The sequence below is a fragment of the Mytilus trossulus genome, chromosome 9 (genome assembly GCF_036588685.1).
Source record: "Mytilus trossulus isolate FHL-02 chromosome 9, PNRI_Mtr1.1.1.hap1, whole genome shotgun sequence".
Taxonomy (NCBI): Eukaryota; Metazoa; Mollusca; class Bivalvia; order Mytilida; family Mytilidae; genus Mytilus; species Mytilus trossulus.
In genome coordinates, this window is record NC_086381.1 from 16,444,811 (window position 1) to 16,460,840 (window position 16,030).

Consider the following 16,030-nt stretch of genomic DNA (forward strand, 5'->3'; position numbering starts at 1 on the left):
AAACAGAACTATGTTATACTAGATAATGTACTGTTACCAGTTCTACAATGTGACTGGGATACAGGGTTCAGTGTGGCCAGTAAGTAAAAACAGAACTATGTTATACTAGACAATGTACTGTTACCAGTTCTACAATGTGACTGGGATACAGGGTTCAGTGTGGCCAGTAAGTAAAAACAGAACTATGTTATACTAGACAATGTACTGTTACCAGTTCTACAATGTGACTGGGATACAGGGTTCAGTGTGGCCAGTAAGTAAAAACAGAACTATGTTGTACTAGATAATGTACTGTTACCAGTCCTACAATGTGACTGGGATACAGGGTTCAGTGTGGCGAGTAAGTAAAAACAGAACTATATTATACTAGACAATGTACTGTTACCAGTTCTACAATGTGACTGGGATACAGGGTTCAGTGTGGCGAGTAAGTAAAAACAGAACTATGTTATACTAGACAATGTACTGTTACCAGTTCTACAATGTGACTGGGATACAGGGTTCAGTGTGGCCAGTAAGTAAAAACAGAACTATGTTATACTAGATAATGTACTGTTACCAGTTCTGCAATGTGACTGGGATACAGGGTTCAGTGTGGCGAGTAAGTAAAAACAGAACTATGTTATACTAGACAATGTACTGTTACCAGTCCTACAATGTGACTGGGATACAGGGTTCAGTGTGGCGAGTAAGTAAAAAAGGAACTATGTTATACTAGATAATGTACTGTTACCAGTTCTACAATGTGACTGGGATACAGGGTTCAGTGTGGCGAGTAAGTAAAAACAGAACTATGTTATACTAGACAATGTACTGTTACCAGTTCTACAATGTGACTGGGATACAGGGTTCAGTGTGGCGAGTAAGTAAAAACAGAACTATGTTATACTAGACAATGTACTGTTACCAGTTCTACAATGTGACTGGGATACAGGGTTCAGTGTGGCGAGTAAGTAAAAACAGAACTATGTTATACTAGACAATGTACTGTTACCAGTCCTACAATGTGACTGGGATACAGGGTTCAGTGTGGCGAGTAAGTAAAAACAGAACTATGTTATACTAGACAATGTACTGTTACCAGTCCTACAATGTGACTGGGATACAGGGTTCAGTGTGGCCAGTAAGTAAAAACAGAACTATGTTATACTAGATAATGTACTGTTACCAGTTCTACAATGTGACTGGGATACAGGGTTCAGTGTGGCCAGTAAGTAAAAACAGAACTATGTTATACTAGATAATGTACTGTTACCAGTTCTACAATGTGACTGGGATACAGGGTTCAGTGTGGCCAGTAAGTAAATAAAGTACGAATAAGTATACACAAAAATAAGTTGGTTTACAGTATTTAAGATTGTAAGAAGCAGAAAATTTTCTCTGTACCAGCCATTGTAAGAACATTTTTTATAAATACCAAGTTATTAATCTTCTGATTTTTCCGAAACTAAAAAATATCGTTTGATAGATGAATAACATTGCATTATGTAAGAAAGCAGAAAAATAATTAAATATAATTTATTAGAATATATTTTGAAATATTTTGAAGGAAAAAGTCCTGCAATCCTTATGGATACAAATCTTATATTTTCTACTTGTAGATTTCTCCTTGTCTGATTGGATGACAGATCACATGATACCTCCAGCATCAAAGCTCTCAGACAACATGGCCTCCAAACTATTCCAGTATCTAGGATTATCATACTACCTTAAATCTCCAACATGTAGTAGAGCCAATAATCCCTATACACCTTCACAACAAGGGTGGAATAACTGTAAGATTTTTGGCAAACATACAAAAAATGTTTTATATGCATTATGTCTATTGTGTACTAATTTTAAGAATTGAATCTGTGTTTTCACTCTGTACAAAGAATTCAGTCTGAGTGACCCGACTGACCCACTATGATACCATGCCAACAATACAAATTATGTTTTGTGTTTTCAGTATATATGTAGTAAGAATATCAGTCTGATTGACCTTAAAGATTCACCTTGTAGTTAGTTACCATTCCAACTGTTTGAAATTTTAATAAATTTTTCAGTATGTACAAGGAATGTTACTCTCAGTGACCTAACAGACCCATTGAGTTGTTATTTGGACTACACCTGTTCTACTGTGGACTGTTGCATTGATGTAGAAAAAGTAGGGAGGACCTTAATGGCGTCTTTGTCAATAGACCACTGCCAACAGAAACTGACGATACAGCTAGAAAGACTTAATAAGGATGTGTCACTTCTGAATTATACCTGGGGTATGGTTTTGTAATAGAAAGTTTTGTCAATAGACATTAGAAGATGTGGTATGAGTGTCATTGAGATAACTTACTCTCCATCCAAGTCACAATTTGTAAAAGTAAACCATTATAGGTTAAAGTAAGGTCTTCAACACTGAGCCTTGACTCACAAACTGAACAGCAAGCTATAAAGGGCTCCAAAATTAACTAGTGTAAAACCATTCAAACAGGAAAATCAACGGTCTAATCTTAATAAAAAGCGAGAAATGTGAAACACTAATGAACCACATTAAAAAACAACAGGTTCCTGACTTAGGATAGGGGCAGTCTATTAGAAGTTCATCGATCTGTTAGAATGACTATTGTATTGATAAATAAATATACCAATATAGAGATTTCTTGAAGTACTAATTACAAAATATTTTTATTTTTTCAGAGTACAAATGTTATCAGCATAGCCTTTCAAATAAGGCATAACATTTTCTTTGTACAAATTAAAGCAACAGAATAAATCTAATCAAAATTTAGTTAATTTTCCTAGCAAAAATAACAGGTTTAACTGACCAGTATAGAAATTGTATGTGTCGTTTGGTTTAAAATTAAGGAATGAGGATTAATGTTCTATTTTGTTACAGGCACTCAAGAACAGTTGAACTTGTTAGGAGTTCTCAGAGCAGAGTAAGTGCCATTATTTTATGAGATTTATTGCATCAGCCTCTAGTACAACAACATGACATGTTTATTTATTGATACATTCAACTTAAACATTATTTAAAAAAGCAGTGACATGTTTTCCAGAATAAGTTCAGTAAAAAAAGCACAATTATTAATTATTTTTCTTTAAAGTTGGTAAGCTGTTAACATTATTACATATCACCCTGGAAATGACTTGTTATTTTAAGCACTTTACCAGACTGTCATTTTTGGTTTTTAGTTTTTCAGTACATAATCTAGAATCAGAAGACAGTTACCTTGTAAATCTTGATCTACAGATTTGTTTTGAAACAACTGGACCTTGTGTGTTTAGTACATCTGTACTAAGTAATGTCAAATTGCCACAAACAAAGTGTGATTGGTCAGCAGGCAAAGGTTTGTGTACAATATATTTTCTTATTCCTGGTATATTTTTATCAAGCTGCTATCATATTTAATTGGAACATACTTTTTAAATTCTGATTGAAATATTTGTTTGCAGCTTTTCTTGTTTTCTCTTGACTAATAGTTGGAAATTATATTTTTGAAATAGCTGTTTGAACTTAAACTGATCTCTGATGCTAGCAATTACACCAAGTTAAAAAAAATTAAAAAAAATTATGAGTGAGTTTCATTGGTTGACCAGAGGTCAATCTGTGTAAATAAGGCCATTCACCAATTGTTTTTACTGTGACAATGAAACTAAATATTGTGCCAAAGGAAGTATGAGAGACAGGAATGTGCATAAAATGGAATGCGGTTCATTGTTTACTTTCATGAATTTTAAATAAGAATTGATCACTATTAAATCTGTTAAAAGTTAAATCTACCATGCATCTGTTTCTTTAGATTTCTCATTGACTAAATGGTTGTCAGAGAAATACTTGACCAGACCAGTAGGATCTGATAGCCTTCCACAGTGGGCAGTTCTCCAGCTTAGAGAAGATTTAGGACTGTCTAGATTCTTGTCAGATCAACAGTGTTATAACATTACCAATCAGTTTATGATTACTGATGATGGCTGGAATTCTGGTAATGTTACTCTATCATTGTTCAAACAGATTTTACTTTTAAACATATAATTTAGCTAATGATAAAGAGTTTAAATAAAACTATATTATGAATAAATGTAGATATGGGATATTTACATCATCAAGCAACTCAGAACAACAAAAATAACCATAAGATATCCGTTCATTGTTGAGTATAAAGGAAATGGCAAGTGTGGCAAGTGTTTGTTTTTGCAAAAAAATCTGTGCAATCATGTAAATTAGATTTGGAATTTGTGCTAATGGTAAAAAAATCACAATAATCAATGCATACAATATTTTTTGAATTTACAGTAATTAATTGTTTTTATGTTTTATAGAATGTGTTAATGATGTAAGTTTACCAGATATATCAGGAAGCGGTGTGGTATGTTCAATACCAACATCTTGTACAGCATTGGAATGTTGTGTTGATACACCATTACTGAATACCTCCATACAAACTTCTCTAAGCATCATTGACTGTAGAAACACCCTACACGTACAGATAGGAGAAAGACAGACAAGCATTAGACTGAATGAGGTTCCATATGGTAATATTTATATTTGTTTGATATGTTAGATCAGTAAATATCTATCTTCCAAAGAAGTGAATAATTCAAATAATTGTCTCCGTGAATTGGTGGTATCATACTCCCTTCAAACGGGGTAGTTCCTTGGTTTGATCCCCTTCAGGGTTTAACCAAGGAAATTTGGTGTTGCTGCTTGCCAGCTAAACACATAGCATTTTATATGAGTAAGAACAAAGACTAGTCAGTCTAAGTAAAGTTTGAATAATGTAATGATAGGGTGGCATGTTTTCCTGCAAACTTTTAAATTATAAACTAGCATGTTAAAAATCAGACTCAGAATTTTTGACTAGAAGTATTCAAAGCAGGAATTATATTCATTTCACATTTAAATGTTCTTGTCCTGAATATGACTTTGATTCACCACTAATGGTAAACAGCCATTAATCATCATCATTACTTCAGTTATATATGATAAAAAAAAAACCATTTGCATGAACCCCCTTGCAGATCAAATAAGTAATAATGACTTTTATATAAAAATATGAATGTACCTTATTTGTCAAAAGTAAGAAGTTAATAGATATAAGAAGATTTGGTATGAGTGCTGATGAGACAAATCTCCATCCAAGTCATTATTTGCAAAACCATTATAGGTAAAAGTACGCTCTTAAGCTTACTAATAATTTATACAATCTCTTGTTAATTTTTTATAATCTTTCATACAGAAAATTCCAAAACATTAGTTTTTAAGTATTTAAAAGAATGTATGTTTATAATGAAAGTATTTAATTGCTATTTTTTGTTTACAGGTATTGAGAATACATTCTCTATGTTTGGAATAGTTAAGTTAATGTAAGTTTATATGTTTCTTGATAGTGAAGACCACAGTGTAAAACTGCTTTGAGTATAAAAAAAAATGGAAACCTTGCTGAAATTTCTGAATTTAAAGTTTACAAATCTTTTGTGAATATGGTTAGGATGAGTCACAATAAGCATTCATGTTCCACACAACGACAGTACTTGGTCAAAAGAAGGTGTAAATACATGAAAACAAACAGAACTCCCAACTTATAGAATAAAATGAAAATTGGAAATTTGTAGAAAAACATTGTTAATTTTTTTATATTCACATTTGCAGATACCAGATAGACAAGCTGAGCCTGGAGAAAGCCTATAACCTCAATGTTAATATATCTGTCTGTTATGAAACTGGAGGTCCATGTCAGATAAATGTACAGGTCTTTAACAATACAATACTCAATCAGACTACTTGTACAGATGAGGGATTCCTGGATAAGGGTAAGTATAGGATTTCAAGTAATGCATATGCTTCAACCTGAATTTTGTCAACTTTATAGGTTTTTTGTTTTTATTTATAAGGATTTTGTTCTTGGTTAACAATGCAATTATTAAATCAACTATATAAGCAATCTATAAGTTTTACATGGGGTTTTCAGTTTACTTATAAAGGATCATGTAATTTATTTTAAGTCAATGTCATGCTTGTGTAACGGTTTATTTCTTCCTCTGTGATATTTCATCCTGAGGATAATTTGTCCTGGTAATTTTTATCCAGGCATGGTATTTCACAGGTTTATTTTTTCCAGAGGAGTGAAAATCTATCTGTGTAATGCGGATAGTATGTACCAGTATTTATTTGCCGTACTATATTTCACAGAACGGTGTGAAATAGAGTCCTATTAACTACTATGTAAGTTACTCACAATCAATATATACCTGACTATAATTATAAAATGTTTCACAAAGGTAGAACAAATTTGCATAATTTAACAAAGGGAGGTAATTTATGGGGAATTTATATTTTGAAGATATTAATATAATATATTTTTGAATCTATTTCATAGTGAAATTTTTCCTTGAATCTTATTAGGGCCCCGCCTAAGGCGGGTTGCCCTATAGTGATCAGTCTGTCCGTCCGTCCGTCCGTCTGTCCGTCCGTCCGTCCGTCTGTCTGTCCGTCCGTCCCTCCGTCCGTAACAATTTAGTGTCCGCTCTATATCTTGAGAACCATTATGATTTCAAAGTTTATACTTGACATACATTTTAACCAACATCAGAGGGTGTGTCATGATGTACGTACAACTTCCTAGGTCAAAGGTCAAGGTCAAAAACTTTGGTTTCCGTTGACAACCCTGTGTCCTTTGGTGAAGATCGTGTCCGCTCCATATCTAGATAACCGTTATAATTTTATACTTAATACTTAACATATATAGATATAGGAAGATGTGGTGTGAGTGCCAATGAGACAACTCTCCATCCAAATAACAATTTAAAAATTAAACCATTATAGGTTAAAGTACGGCCTTCAACACGGAGCCTTGGCTCACACCGAACAACAAGCTATAAAGGGCCCCAAAATTACTAGTGTAAAACCATTCAAACGGGAAAACCAACGGTCTAATCTATATAAACAAAACGAGAAACGAGAAACACGTATATATTACATAAACAAACGACAACTACTGTACATCAGATTCCTAACCAACACCAGAGGGTGTGTCATGATGTATGTACAATTTTCTAGGTCAAAGGTCAAGGTCAAAAACTTTGGTTTCGGTTGACAACCCTGTGTCCTGTGGTGAAGATCGTGTCCGCTCCATATCTAGATAACCATTATGATTTCAAAGTTTATACTTGACATCCATTTTAACCACCACCAGAGGGCGTGTCATGATGTATGTACAACTTCTCAGGTCAAAGGTCAACGTAAAAAAAGAATTGGTTTCAGTTGAAAACCCTGTGTCCTGTTGTGAAGATTGTGTCCGCTCTATATCTTGAGAACTGTTATGATTTTAAATATTATACTTGACATCCATTTTAACCAACACCAGAGGGTGTGTCATGATGTATGTACCACTTTATAGGTCAAAGGTCTGTCTGTCTGTTGGTCTGTCCATCGCTAACAAATTTGATCCACACTATATTTTGAGAGGACAGCTGTTATTATTTCATACTTTATACCTGACAAACATTTTCAACTTAACATATATATTAACCAACACCAGAGAATGTGTCATAATGTATGCATCCTAGGTCAAAGGTCAGTCTGTCGGTCTGTCCATCCGTTTGTTGTTCTTAATAAATTGTGTCCGCTCTACCTCTCGAGAACCGTAAATATTTCATACTTTATACTTGGTGGGTCATAATATATTGAAGGCATAATTCTAAAAATATGTGACAAATATCAATTGGGCAGCACCTTTAAACATTTTGTTCTAACATCAATCCATATATCCAGAAGTCACCTTAGAGTAGTCAACAATGAGTTCGCATCATGCAGTCTTATCACTATTATACTATGAAAGTAAGTTGAGAATATTTATCAGTTTTAACTTAAAATTTTAGATTTAAATCACACGTGAGACTATGCAATAACTTCAAATAATGCTTCATATCAGATTATCCATACAACTTATTTACCCCACGTTATTGACAGCGGGACCCACAGAGATGGCTCCCATCTCAATGATATCTAGTTTTTTATATATTCATTTATATAAAAAGATGACTTACAACTTGATTTAATAAGACAGATAAAATTTCACAGGTAAATGCTATCTTGCTGTTAAACATGCTTTTGTTCCAATATATTGTTGTGCTATGATTTATCTGATTTCAATATAATCAACAACTACATCTCTGTCCCCAGACAAAACTATTTATATAGTTAAAAGTATCATCATAATCAAATTATTCTATTACTGTTAACAGTAGTAATGCAACTATATTTCTACCTTACTTTTAAAGGAGTAGATCCGGTAAGACCCCTTTTCGGCCCAAAAATATAGCAGTTTTACAAAATTGTTAAAATGTAAGCTTTTAGTTATTTATTTGATAGAAGAATGGTTCTGCTCCATAAATATGGGCTGTTTTTGACAATCCAATGTACATATATTGGGTATTAGCACCAATTAGTCATGCTACATTACTGAAATCTTCAGAATTCCAGCATTTTAGTTAAATTTTAGACGGTTTCCGTGTAAAACGAAAGTGGCCGCATTCGTGTTCATCCAAAATATTGAAATGGAAGTTGTATTTGATGATAATACATAACATATATAAAGATTGAGGATGAACACAATTGCGGCCACTTTCGTTTTTGACAAAAACCATCTGAAAAGTGAAATTTTTTGGCATATTTGGTAGATTTTTCATATTTGAGCTTAAATCGGATCGTTTTTTATGACTAAATAAGTTAAAATCTTTCACATAAATTAATTGAATCATATGAAATAGACACTTAAGTGTTTAAAAAGTTGTCAAAATCTTTCGTCAGATGAAACTGAAATTTGAGGCCAAAATCGGTCCTTACCAGACCTACTCCTTTATATTTGTACTGAGATCTGAAAACAACTCACTTTTACATGTATTTCACTAACCTTTTTTAATCATGATATTATTTTCACAATTACGATCTTTGAAATTACTTTTGGTTTTCTTCCCTATGTTTCATGATAATTTTCTTTTTAAAAGGATGATATTGGCTTGAATATATCAGGAAATTTTTTCAATGATAATTTGTGAAAGTATTTCCCATTATAATACATTTTTTTTTTTAACTATTTCGCTTTAATTTAAATACACTATTATTATTTGGTAGTATTTTTAAAGGGACAAGTTTTTTCTAATAACTATTCAATAAGTTAACTACCCAGATAGAATTTAACGGCAAAGGAAAAAATATCTCAGGGAAATAATTTCCTCCGAATAAAAAAATAACAACTACTGTGACATTTTTTCCTCCGGATCAAATTTCACCCGGATATAATTTTGCTTTACACTTGCACTTTCTTTCAACTTTCAGTGGAAACTTTAAGGTCAATGCATACCAACTTTTTCAGGAATTTTTTCAGGAATAATATATTTACCCTTGTAACAACTCATCATGGAGTTCATTGGTCACCTACTGGAAGGTCAAATATTTTCCACCTTCCATCTTAGTGGATTATCTGTTGATGTCTAAATATTTGTTTATCATTTTGTTTTCTTTATTTTTTAGCATTTTCATTAACAAAATGGTTGACAGACCGAGGACTGACTACATCTTCTCCAGCCACTGATGTAACAGCCAATGATTTGATTATGGATCTAGGACTAAATGATTACATGGGACCTACCAGTAGATGTGACTTAACAACACCCCCATACAGCCTGGCTGTGAAGGGTTGGACCAACGGTAAAATATCAGACCGCTTTTAGGAATTGTTTAAGAAATAATTCATGGGGGCTTGAATATATTGTGATTTTACCACAGGTTGCCCCTTTATGACAAATATTTCACCCTGAGCGTTAGTGAGGGGTAAAATATCGGCATTAAGGGACAGCCCGTGGTAAAATCTAGATATATTCAAGCCCCCATGAATTATTTTGATTCTAATAGGACAAATACGCAATTCTTTTGGGTCGAAGCTCTTTAGGTGGAGGCAAATATTTGCCGTTCTCATAAATAAACACACTATCAAATTGACGTAAAAGAACGGAGCAAACTCAATCAGTGACATGTTTTGACTATTTAAAATAACGTATTTAGATAGTTTTGGATGAATTTAAATGATAATATACTTATATGTATGAGAAAAATAGCTTGTCACATCTTAGCACAGTTTGTTTACGCTTCCTTGCTGTGATGATTTTCGGATTCACAAGCGTGAATTTTCCTGTAAAATGCTTATATTCTTACGTCATTGTTCTATGACGTCGGGTTCCTCATTCATTTAAAAAACATATGAATTGGGGGTACAATGGGAACAGCCCATGAAATATATTCATATTTTACCATGGGTGTGTACTCAAAGTGTTTGAAGGACGTCATGTTAGAATTGTTGATATACATAGTTTTACAATAGTATAATTGATGTCTAATAGCTGAACATTTTGGAATATTTGCTGAATGTTCTTATAGATTTCTCTCATTTCTAACTATTAAATGATTTGTTTTTCGTATGCACTACTGGAAAAAATAGCTTTTAAAGTACTTGAAAAAAAGCATTTTCTTACTTAAGAATGATTAAGAATGGTTTTAAATGCATGTTTCTGTTTAAATTTGTAAGTGTATTTATATGGAAGAAATAAAGAATATTTCACTTGTATTATCTTAAATTTGAATATTCTAGTATACTGATATCATACTCTTTGACCATAGTTATTAAAACTGAATTAAAATTTGTTGGAGAATTCAAACTGTAATCACAGAGAGTAAATTCTAATTTTGAATGACGTAATGTATCTTTTGAAATTCTGATTCCAATCTATAGATGCATTGTTATATTTTACAGAATGTTCTAACCTGACCAAAGCAGGACTGGATCTCACTGGTGATATAGCCTGTCACATACCATCTACATGTAACTCTATGACTTGCTGTATCCAGTCTGACCTACTAAGGAGGTCACTATTTACCTCTATTGACCTCAATACATGTCTATATACCATGACTGTCACTATAGAGGACCATCAGCATGAAATACAACTCCTGAATTATAAATGGGGTATGTTACTCTTAAGAATTGCGTAAAAATTTCATAGTTAATTTATTTGCTAGAAAATTAGTTGTTAATTTGGCACAACCTCCATTTCAATTTTGTTTATACAATTTGAATATTATTGTAGATTGTCACATTGCTGATATTTCAATGGAAATATTTTCACCTTGATTAGAAACAACAGAGTATTTTAAAATGATCAATCTAATTTAAGGTGGTGCATAACACTACAGGGAGATAACTCTGTAAAATCAGCAGAACGTGTTAATGACGTCATGCTGTTAAGGGAATATTAAGCTTCTCAATGATTAAAATAAGTTTTTTTCAAACTGCTATATAACCAGTGTAATTTTTCTGATTAAACGGTTGGTTCAATTTTTTTGAAATTTTTATATTTTTGTCAAAAGTTCAAAGCAAATACTTTGTCAAAATTTTAAGAAAATTAAACGAGCCAAATTAATTTTAGTTCAGGTGTTAGGTACCACCTTAGTGTCTTAGTAACTATATAAAGGCATGATACTGAATTTATATCAATTAAACTAATTTGTTGATAGAAAATAGTGTACTTATAATGCATTGCAGCCAAACTGGTGTTTTATGTGATTTTTTTATGCCTACTTAAAATGTTTGTCTTTTATAGGAACTAATGAAGAGATACAACTTCATGGAGCATTCCGTTTGAAGTAAGTTTATCATATATTTATATATTTGACAATTTTTGTGTGTCTCAGTTGGGTACTACATACAGTTAAAGTCTATACTGTTCTTCCCATAAATGTAAGAGCGTAGTCTAGTATTTAAAAAAACACCAGTACATATAAATCATTTAATTTCCACTATATCCTTAATTTATGTGCAACAGCATGGTTGCACCTTTAGAAGAATTCTTTGTTGTAGGAATGGTTTTAAAAAAGATGCAAAAGATACTGAAAGGACATTTAAACTCATTAGTCAAAAATAAACTGAGGCAATGTCTATAAAAGAAAAAGACAAACAACAAAACACAACATAGAAAATTAAAGACTGAGCAACACCAAACCTAACAAAAACTGGGGGTGATGTCAGGTGCTTCAGAGGGATAAGCAGATCCTGCTAAATATGTGGCAACCTTTATGTTGCTCATGTAGGTCACATTCAGGGGGAAAAAAAGGGGGTTTTAGTTAAGACAATTAAAGCATATCTGTTGTCGTCTGTGATACAGATATTCCATAAATATTTAAATCTTATAAACAGTATAATTTTCTGACTCAATTTATTAGAAAACAACGTCAATTAATTATTTTTATGATATCTAGTACATTGGGGTTCTTTAATTGTCATGTATGATACCTATACAATTTTGTTTGTTTCAATAGAATTTGTACCGTAAAACTCATTCCTATAAAAGTGATGTTACAATTTTTATACAAATTTCACTTCAGATATGTCGTGAATAACATTCCATCACAAGGAAAGTTTGCTGTTGATGCCTCTATCCATGTGTGTTTTGAAGCTGGTAAAAGTCCGTGTAGAAATGTGTATAATGTGATGAAGACATCAGATCTTCTGTTTCCTTCCTGTGATAGTCTACTAAACATGATGCCATTCAAAGGTAAATAGTTATTGTTATTTTTCATTTGAAATCTGACTTTTTTGGGATGAAGGGAAATACAAGGTTGGTCAAACACCTAACAATAACTGGCATGTTTCAATGCATTCAAATCCAATTTGACAAGTTAGATCAAGTTTAATGAATTAACTGCTTGAATGTTAGTTGTTTTTTTTAGTGTTGTCAACGGTTAACCGGTCGATCGACCGAATACCGAATACCAAAAACGCTAACCGGTTAACCGGACCTTTTTTAAAATTTTAATAAAATTGATAAAAATGTGTATTGAAATCATTAGTAAATAATGTGAAATGATTGTAAGAATAGAGTAGTACTTGATTAGGCAGATCAATTGATCCGTTTATTGATTAATCTTGTTAACTTTGAAAACATTTAAATTTTATTACTTAATTAGCACATAAACAACTTTTCTGTCAGCTCCGGGCAAGTATAATGTAAACATAATTAGCATATGTTTGTTTTGAACAGTTGTAAGCTGAATAAATTTTACGATTAAGTTTATTTCTTCACTTTGACTTTAAATTGTGTGTTCGTACATGTAAATATGCCACCTCCGTCATCTAAGGCTTGGTCTTTTTTCAAACGTAATGCCGACTCCAAAATAGTGAAATGCAAACTATGTGAAATGGAATTAGTCTATACTGGTGGTACAAGTAATATGCTGAATCATCTGAAGTTAAAACATCCCAATGACTTATCTGAAACGCCTGAGAAAGTTAAGCAGTCATCGGTTTTAGACTTTGTTCAGACACCCAGATCTAGAAGATTTTCGTCTTCTCAATCTGAACTTATAACAAATTCAATAGTGGATATGATTGTATTGGATTACTTACCTATTCGCATTGTTGAGGGAAAAGGATTTTCAAAACTTATGTCGATAATAGCTCCTGAATTTAAAATTCCGTCTAGAAACACTATAAAATCCAGAATAGAAAAGTCGTAAAGTGACAAAAAAGAGAGTTTGATTAAAGAGTTAAATCTCATTGACAGCGTATCCATTACTTCTGATACATGGACATCGAATGCTACAAAAAGCTTTTTAACAGTCACAGAACATCACGTTGATAAAGACTGGAATTTACAGTCAAATGTGCTTGTTACTCGTGAAATGCCTGAACGCCATACAGGCGAAAATCTTTCTGAACGGCTGAAATCTACAATTTCAGAGTTTGAATTGGACGGTAAAATTGTGAGTTCTGTACATGACAATGCTAGGAACATGAATTGTGCATCAGAGAAATGTGACTTTGACGATATGAGATGCTTTGGTCATACCATTCAGCTTTGCATTAAACCATGCTTGGAAATACCCGCTATTGCCAAACTTACTTCACGTGCTCGGAAGTTAGTGGGACATTTCAAGCATTCGACTACAATAACAGCTGAAATGAGGAAAAGACAAAAGTTGTTCGGACTACGACAGAACGAACTTATACAAGACGTAGTTACGAAATGGAATTCGACTCAGCTAATGATTGAACGCCTATGTGAACAACGCAGAGTAATCACGGATGTAATGCTCGACACAACTGTTACTAAGAAAAGTGACACACATATCCTACCGTAGTCTAAGATCGTTCATCTTGTCATTTCGTTAGGTATTTGTGTTTGAACTTAACACACGGGGAAACTCCGCATTGATGTCACTACGGTACTTCTGGCGTAGAAAAACAGTGCAAAATACGTTCTTTCTGCACTTTTGAATAAAAAAACATTTCTAAAGGTAAGTTTTCATTGTTGTTCTCAATTATTGCCAAAAAATGCCAATTTTATAATGCCCGTTTCAATCCCAACTTCCGAATATTTAAAAACATTCTAGAACTTCACAAAATCCCATTTCCGGCCTCCATTGCTTTGTGTACATTCTATTCAGCGTCATCAATCTTGTGGCAGGCAATATAGGTCAAGCAAAACGTATTTTTAGGAATTTAAAAATGACATGCTCCTTACCTCTTTCTCGATTTTCCCGCGAAAAAATCTCAACCAAATTGAAAGGAAAACTATATGAAAAAACGATGCCCATGCCATAATTTTGAACAGGCATATAGAGTTGGTTAATAAGAATCCATTTACATTTATTTTTCATAGAATTTTCTTTTTAATCATTATAAAAAGATCGATATTCTGACCATCATGACTGTATGTAAATATTCATACAAAATTCCCTTGATGTCATAAGGGATGGCAAAAAAAGAGTTTTCCTGTTGAATAAAACCCAGAACTATTGCAAACTATTTTGAAGCAATATCCCAGAAAGAAATAACGTAATTGCTGTAGACTGAAAAATCCCCTAATTGACAGTAGAGCAATTTGATTGGATATAACGAACTGACATCACATGATTTTGACGCCATTGAAATTTGAATGTAAACAAACAAGGTCAGAAGGTTCCGTATGGGACATCATTGTACATTTAGTTACTGACAAACAATTACGAGTTATCAAGCTTGCCAATTCAATGCATGGTTATAAAAAATTAAAGCTAAGTCTACAGAAAAAAAAAGAAAAAAATAGCCTTAGTATAACGACTTATCATTACACCTGGATATGCTTCTCAAAGATCATGGGTGGGATTATCTGGTAGAAATTTCCGCAGTATTGAAGCAAATGTCTCATGTTACAACATACATGTGTCTGGAAAAGGATGTCTCAGCCTCTGTAATGCTTCCTATTGTCAACGGACTCTTAAAGAAACACCTAAAAAACTCTGAAGAGGATAGTGCTCTTGCGCATAAAATGAAAGCAAGTATTTCGTAAGAACTCATCACCCGTTTTAAACCGTATGATATTGAAACTGCATCTACACAGCATGCTTTAGCGTCCTTACTTGACCCGAGGCATAGAACACTTAACTTTTTCTCCCCAGAACAAAAAAAAGTCGCCATTGAAATGTTAGAGTCCAAGTTAGACGATGTGCCATTAAAGCCCGCAGTTACAAAGTCATCAAAAGCCCTTAAAACTGAAGTTGACAAGCAACCAGCCAAGAAACAAAGAGTCCAACGATCTTTGGATTTTCTATTGTTTGACACCGACGACAATACTTCCTTTCAAGATGAATCGGAAATGTCATTATACATCAAGGAGCGTGCTGTGCAAGATTCAAACCCACTCGAGTGGTGGAGAGAAAATAATTGTAAATTTCCTAGACTCTCTGTGTTAGCTAGACAGTATTTAAGTATTCCAGCTACCTCTGTTCCGTCAGAATGAATATTTTCATGCGCAGGTCTTATTGTCACTAAACTGAGAAATCGATTATCTTCATCTGTTATCGACCAGATAATATTTCTGAATAAAAACTATGTACCAGAGGAAAAGTGGGAATAACTCTTCTTTTGTTCTTTCTTAATGTACATACTTATAAATATGTTTTTGTTTTTAGTTTATTACATATTGAAATCATATTTGTGTTAGTGTTTGCATTACTGTG

General features: G+C 33.0%; 2 protein-coding genes across 2 annotated transcripts; both read left to right on the forward strand.

Annotated features, from left to right (window-relative positions):
- Positions 1 to 1,225: 1,225 nt before the first annotated feature.
- LOC134684330 (uncharacterized) lies at positions 1,226 to 13,082 on the forward strand. Its single transcript, XM_063543619.1, has 14 exons — positions 1,226 to 1,297; positions 1,602 to 1,775; positions 2,046 to 2,255; positions 2,873 to 2,915; positions 3,172 to 3,326; positions 3,780 to 3,962; positions 4,300 to 4,512; positions 5,301 to 5,343; positions 5,630 to 5,790; positions 9,512 to 9,688; positions 10,788 to 11,000; positions 11,635 to 11,677; positions 12,416 to 12,585; positions 13,072 to 13,082. Exons 2-14 carry the CDS (start codon positions 1,622 to 1,624, stop codon positions 13,080 to 13,082), a joined length of 1,776 nt encoding a protein of 591 aa, XP_063399689.1. The 5' UTR covers positions 1,226 to 1,297; positions 1,602 to 1,621.
- LOC134684331 (E3 SUMO-protein ligase ZBED1-like) lies at positions 12,763 to 15,810 on the forward strand. Its single transcript, XM_063543620.1, has 3 exons — positions 12,763 to 13,542; positions 13,594 to 14,147; positions 15,362 to 15,810. The coding sequence occupies exons 1-3, from the start codon at positions 13,148 to 13,150 to the stop codon at positions 15,808 to 15,810; spliced, it is 1,398 nt and encodes a 465-aa protein (XP_063399690.1). The 5' UTR covers positions 12,763 to 13,147.
- The last annotated feature ends 220 nt before the right edge of the window (positions 15,811 to 16,030 follow it).

Coding starts and splice junctions, on each gene's coding strand:
- LOC134684330 (XM_063543619.1), top strand. CDS start 1,622: ATGACAGATCACATGATACCTCCAGCATCAAAGCTCTCAGACAACATG. Junction 5,344..5,629: donor TTTGGAATAGTTAAGTTAAT/GTAAGTTTATAT, acceptor TCACATTTGCAG/ATACCAGATAGACAAGCTGA. Junction 11,001..11,634: donor ACTCCTGAATTATAAATGGG/GTATGTTACTCT, acceptor TGTCTTTTATAG/GAACTAATGAAGAGATACAA.
- LOC134684331 (XM_063543620.1), top strand. CDS start 13,148: ATGCCACCTCCGTCATCTAAGGCTTGGTCTTTTTTCAAACGTAATGCC. Junction 13,543..13,593: donor AAATCCAGAATAGAAAAGTC/GTAAAGTGACAA, acceptor TCTCATTGACAG/CGTATCCATTACTTCTGATA. Junction 14,148..15,361: donor CACAACTGTTACTAAGAAAA/GTGACACACATA, acceptor GTATTTCGTAAG/AACTCATCACCCGTTTTAAA.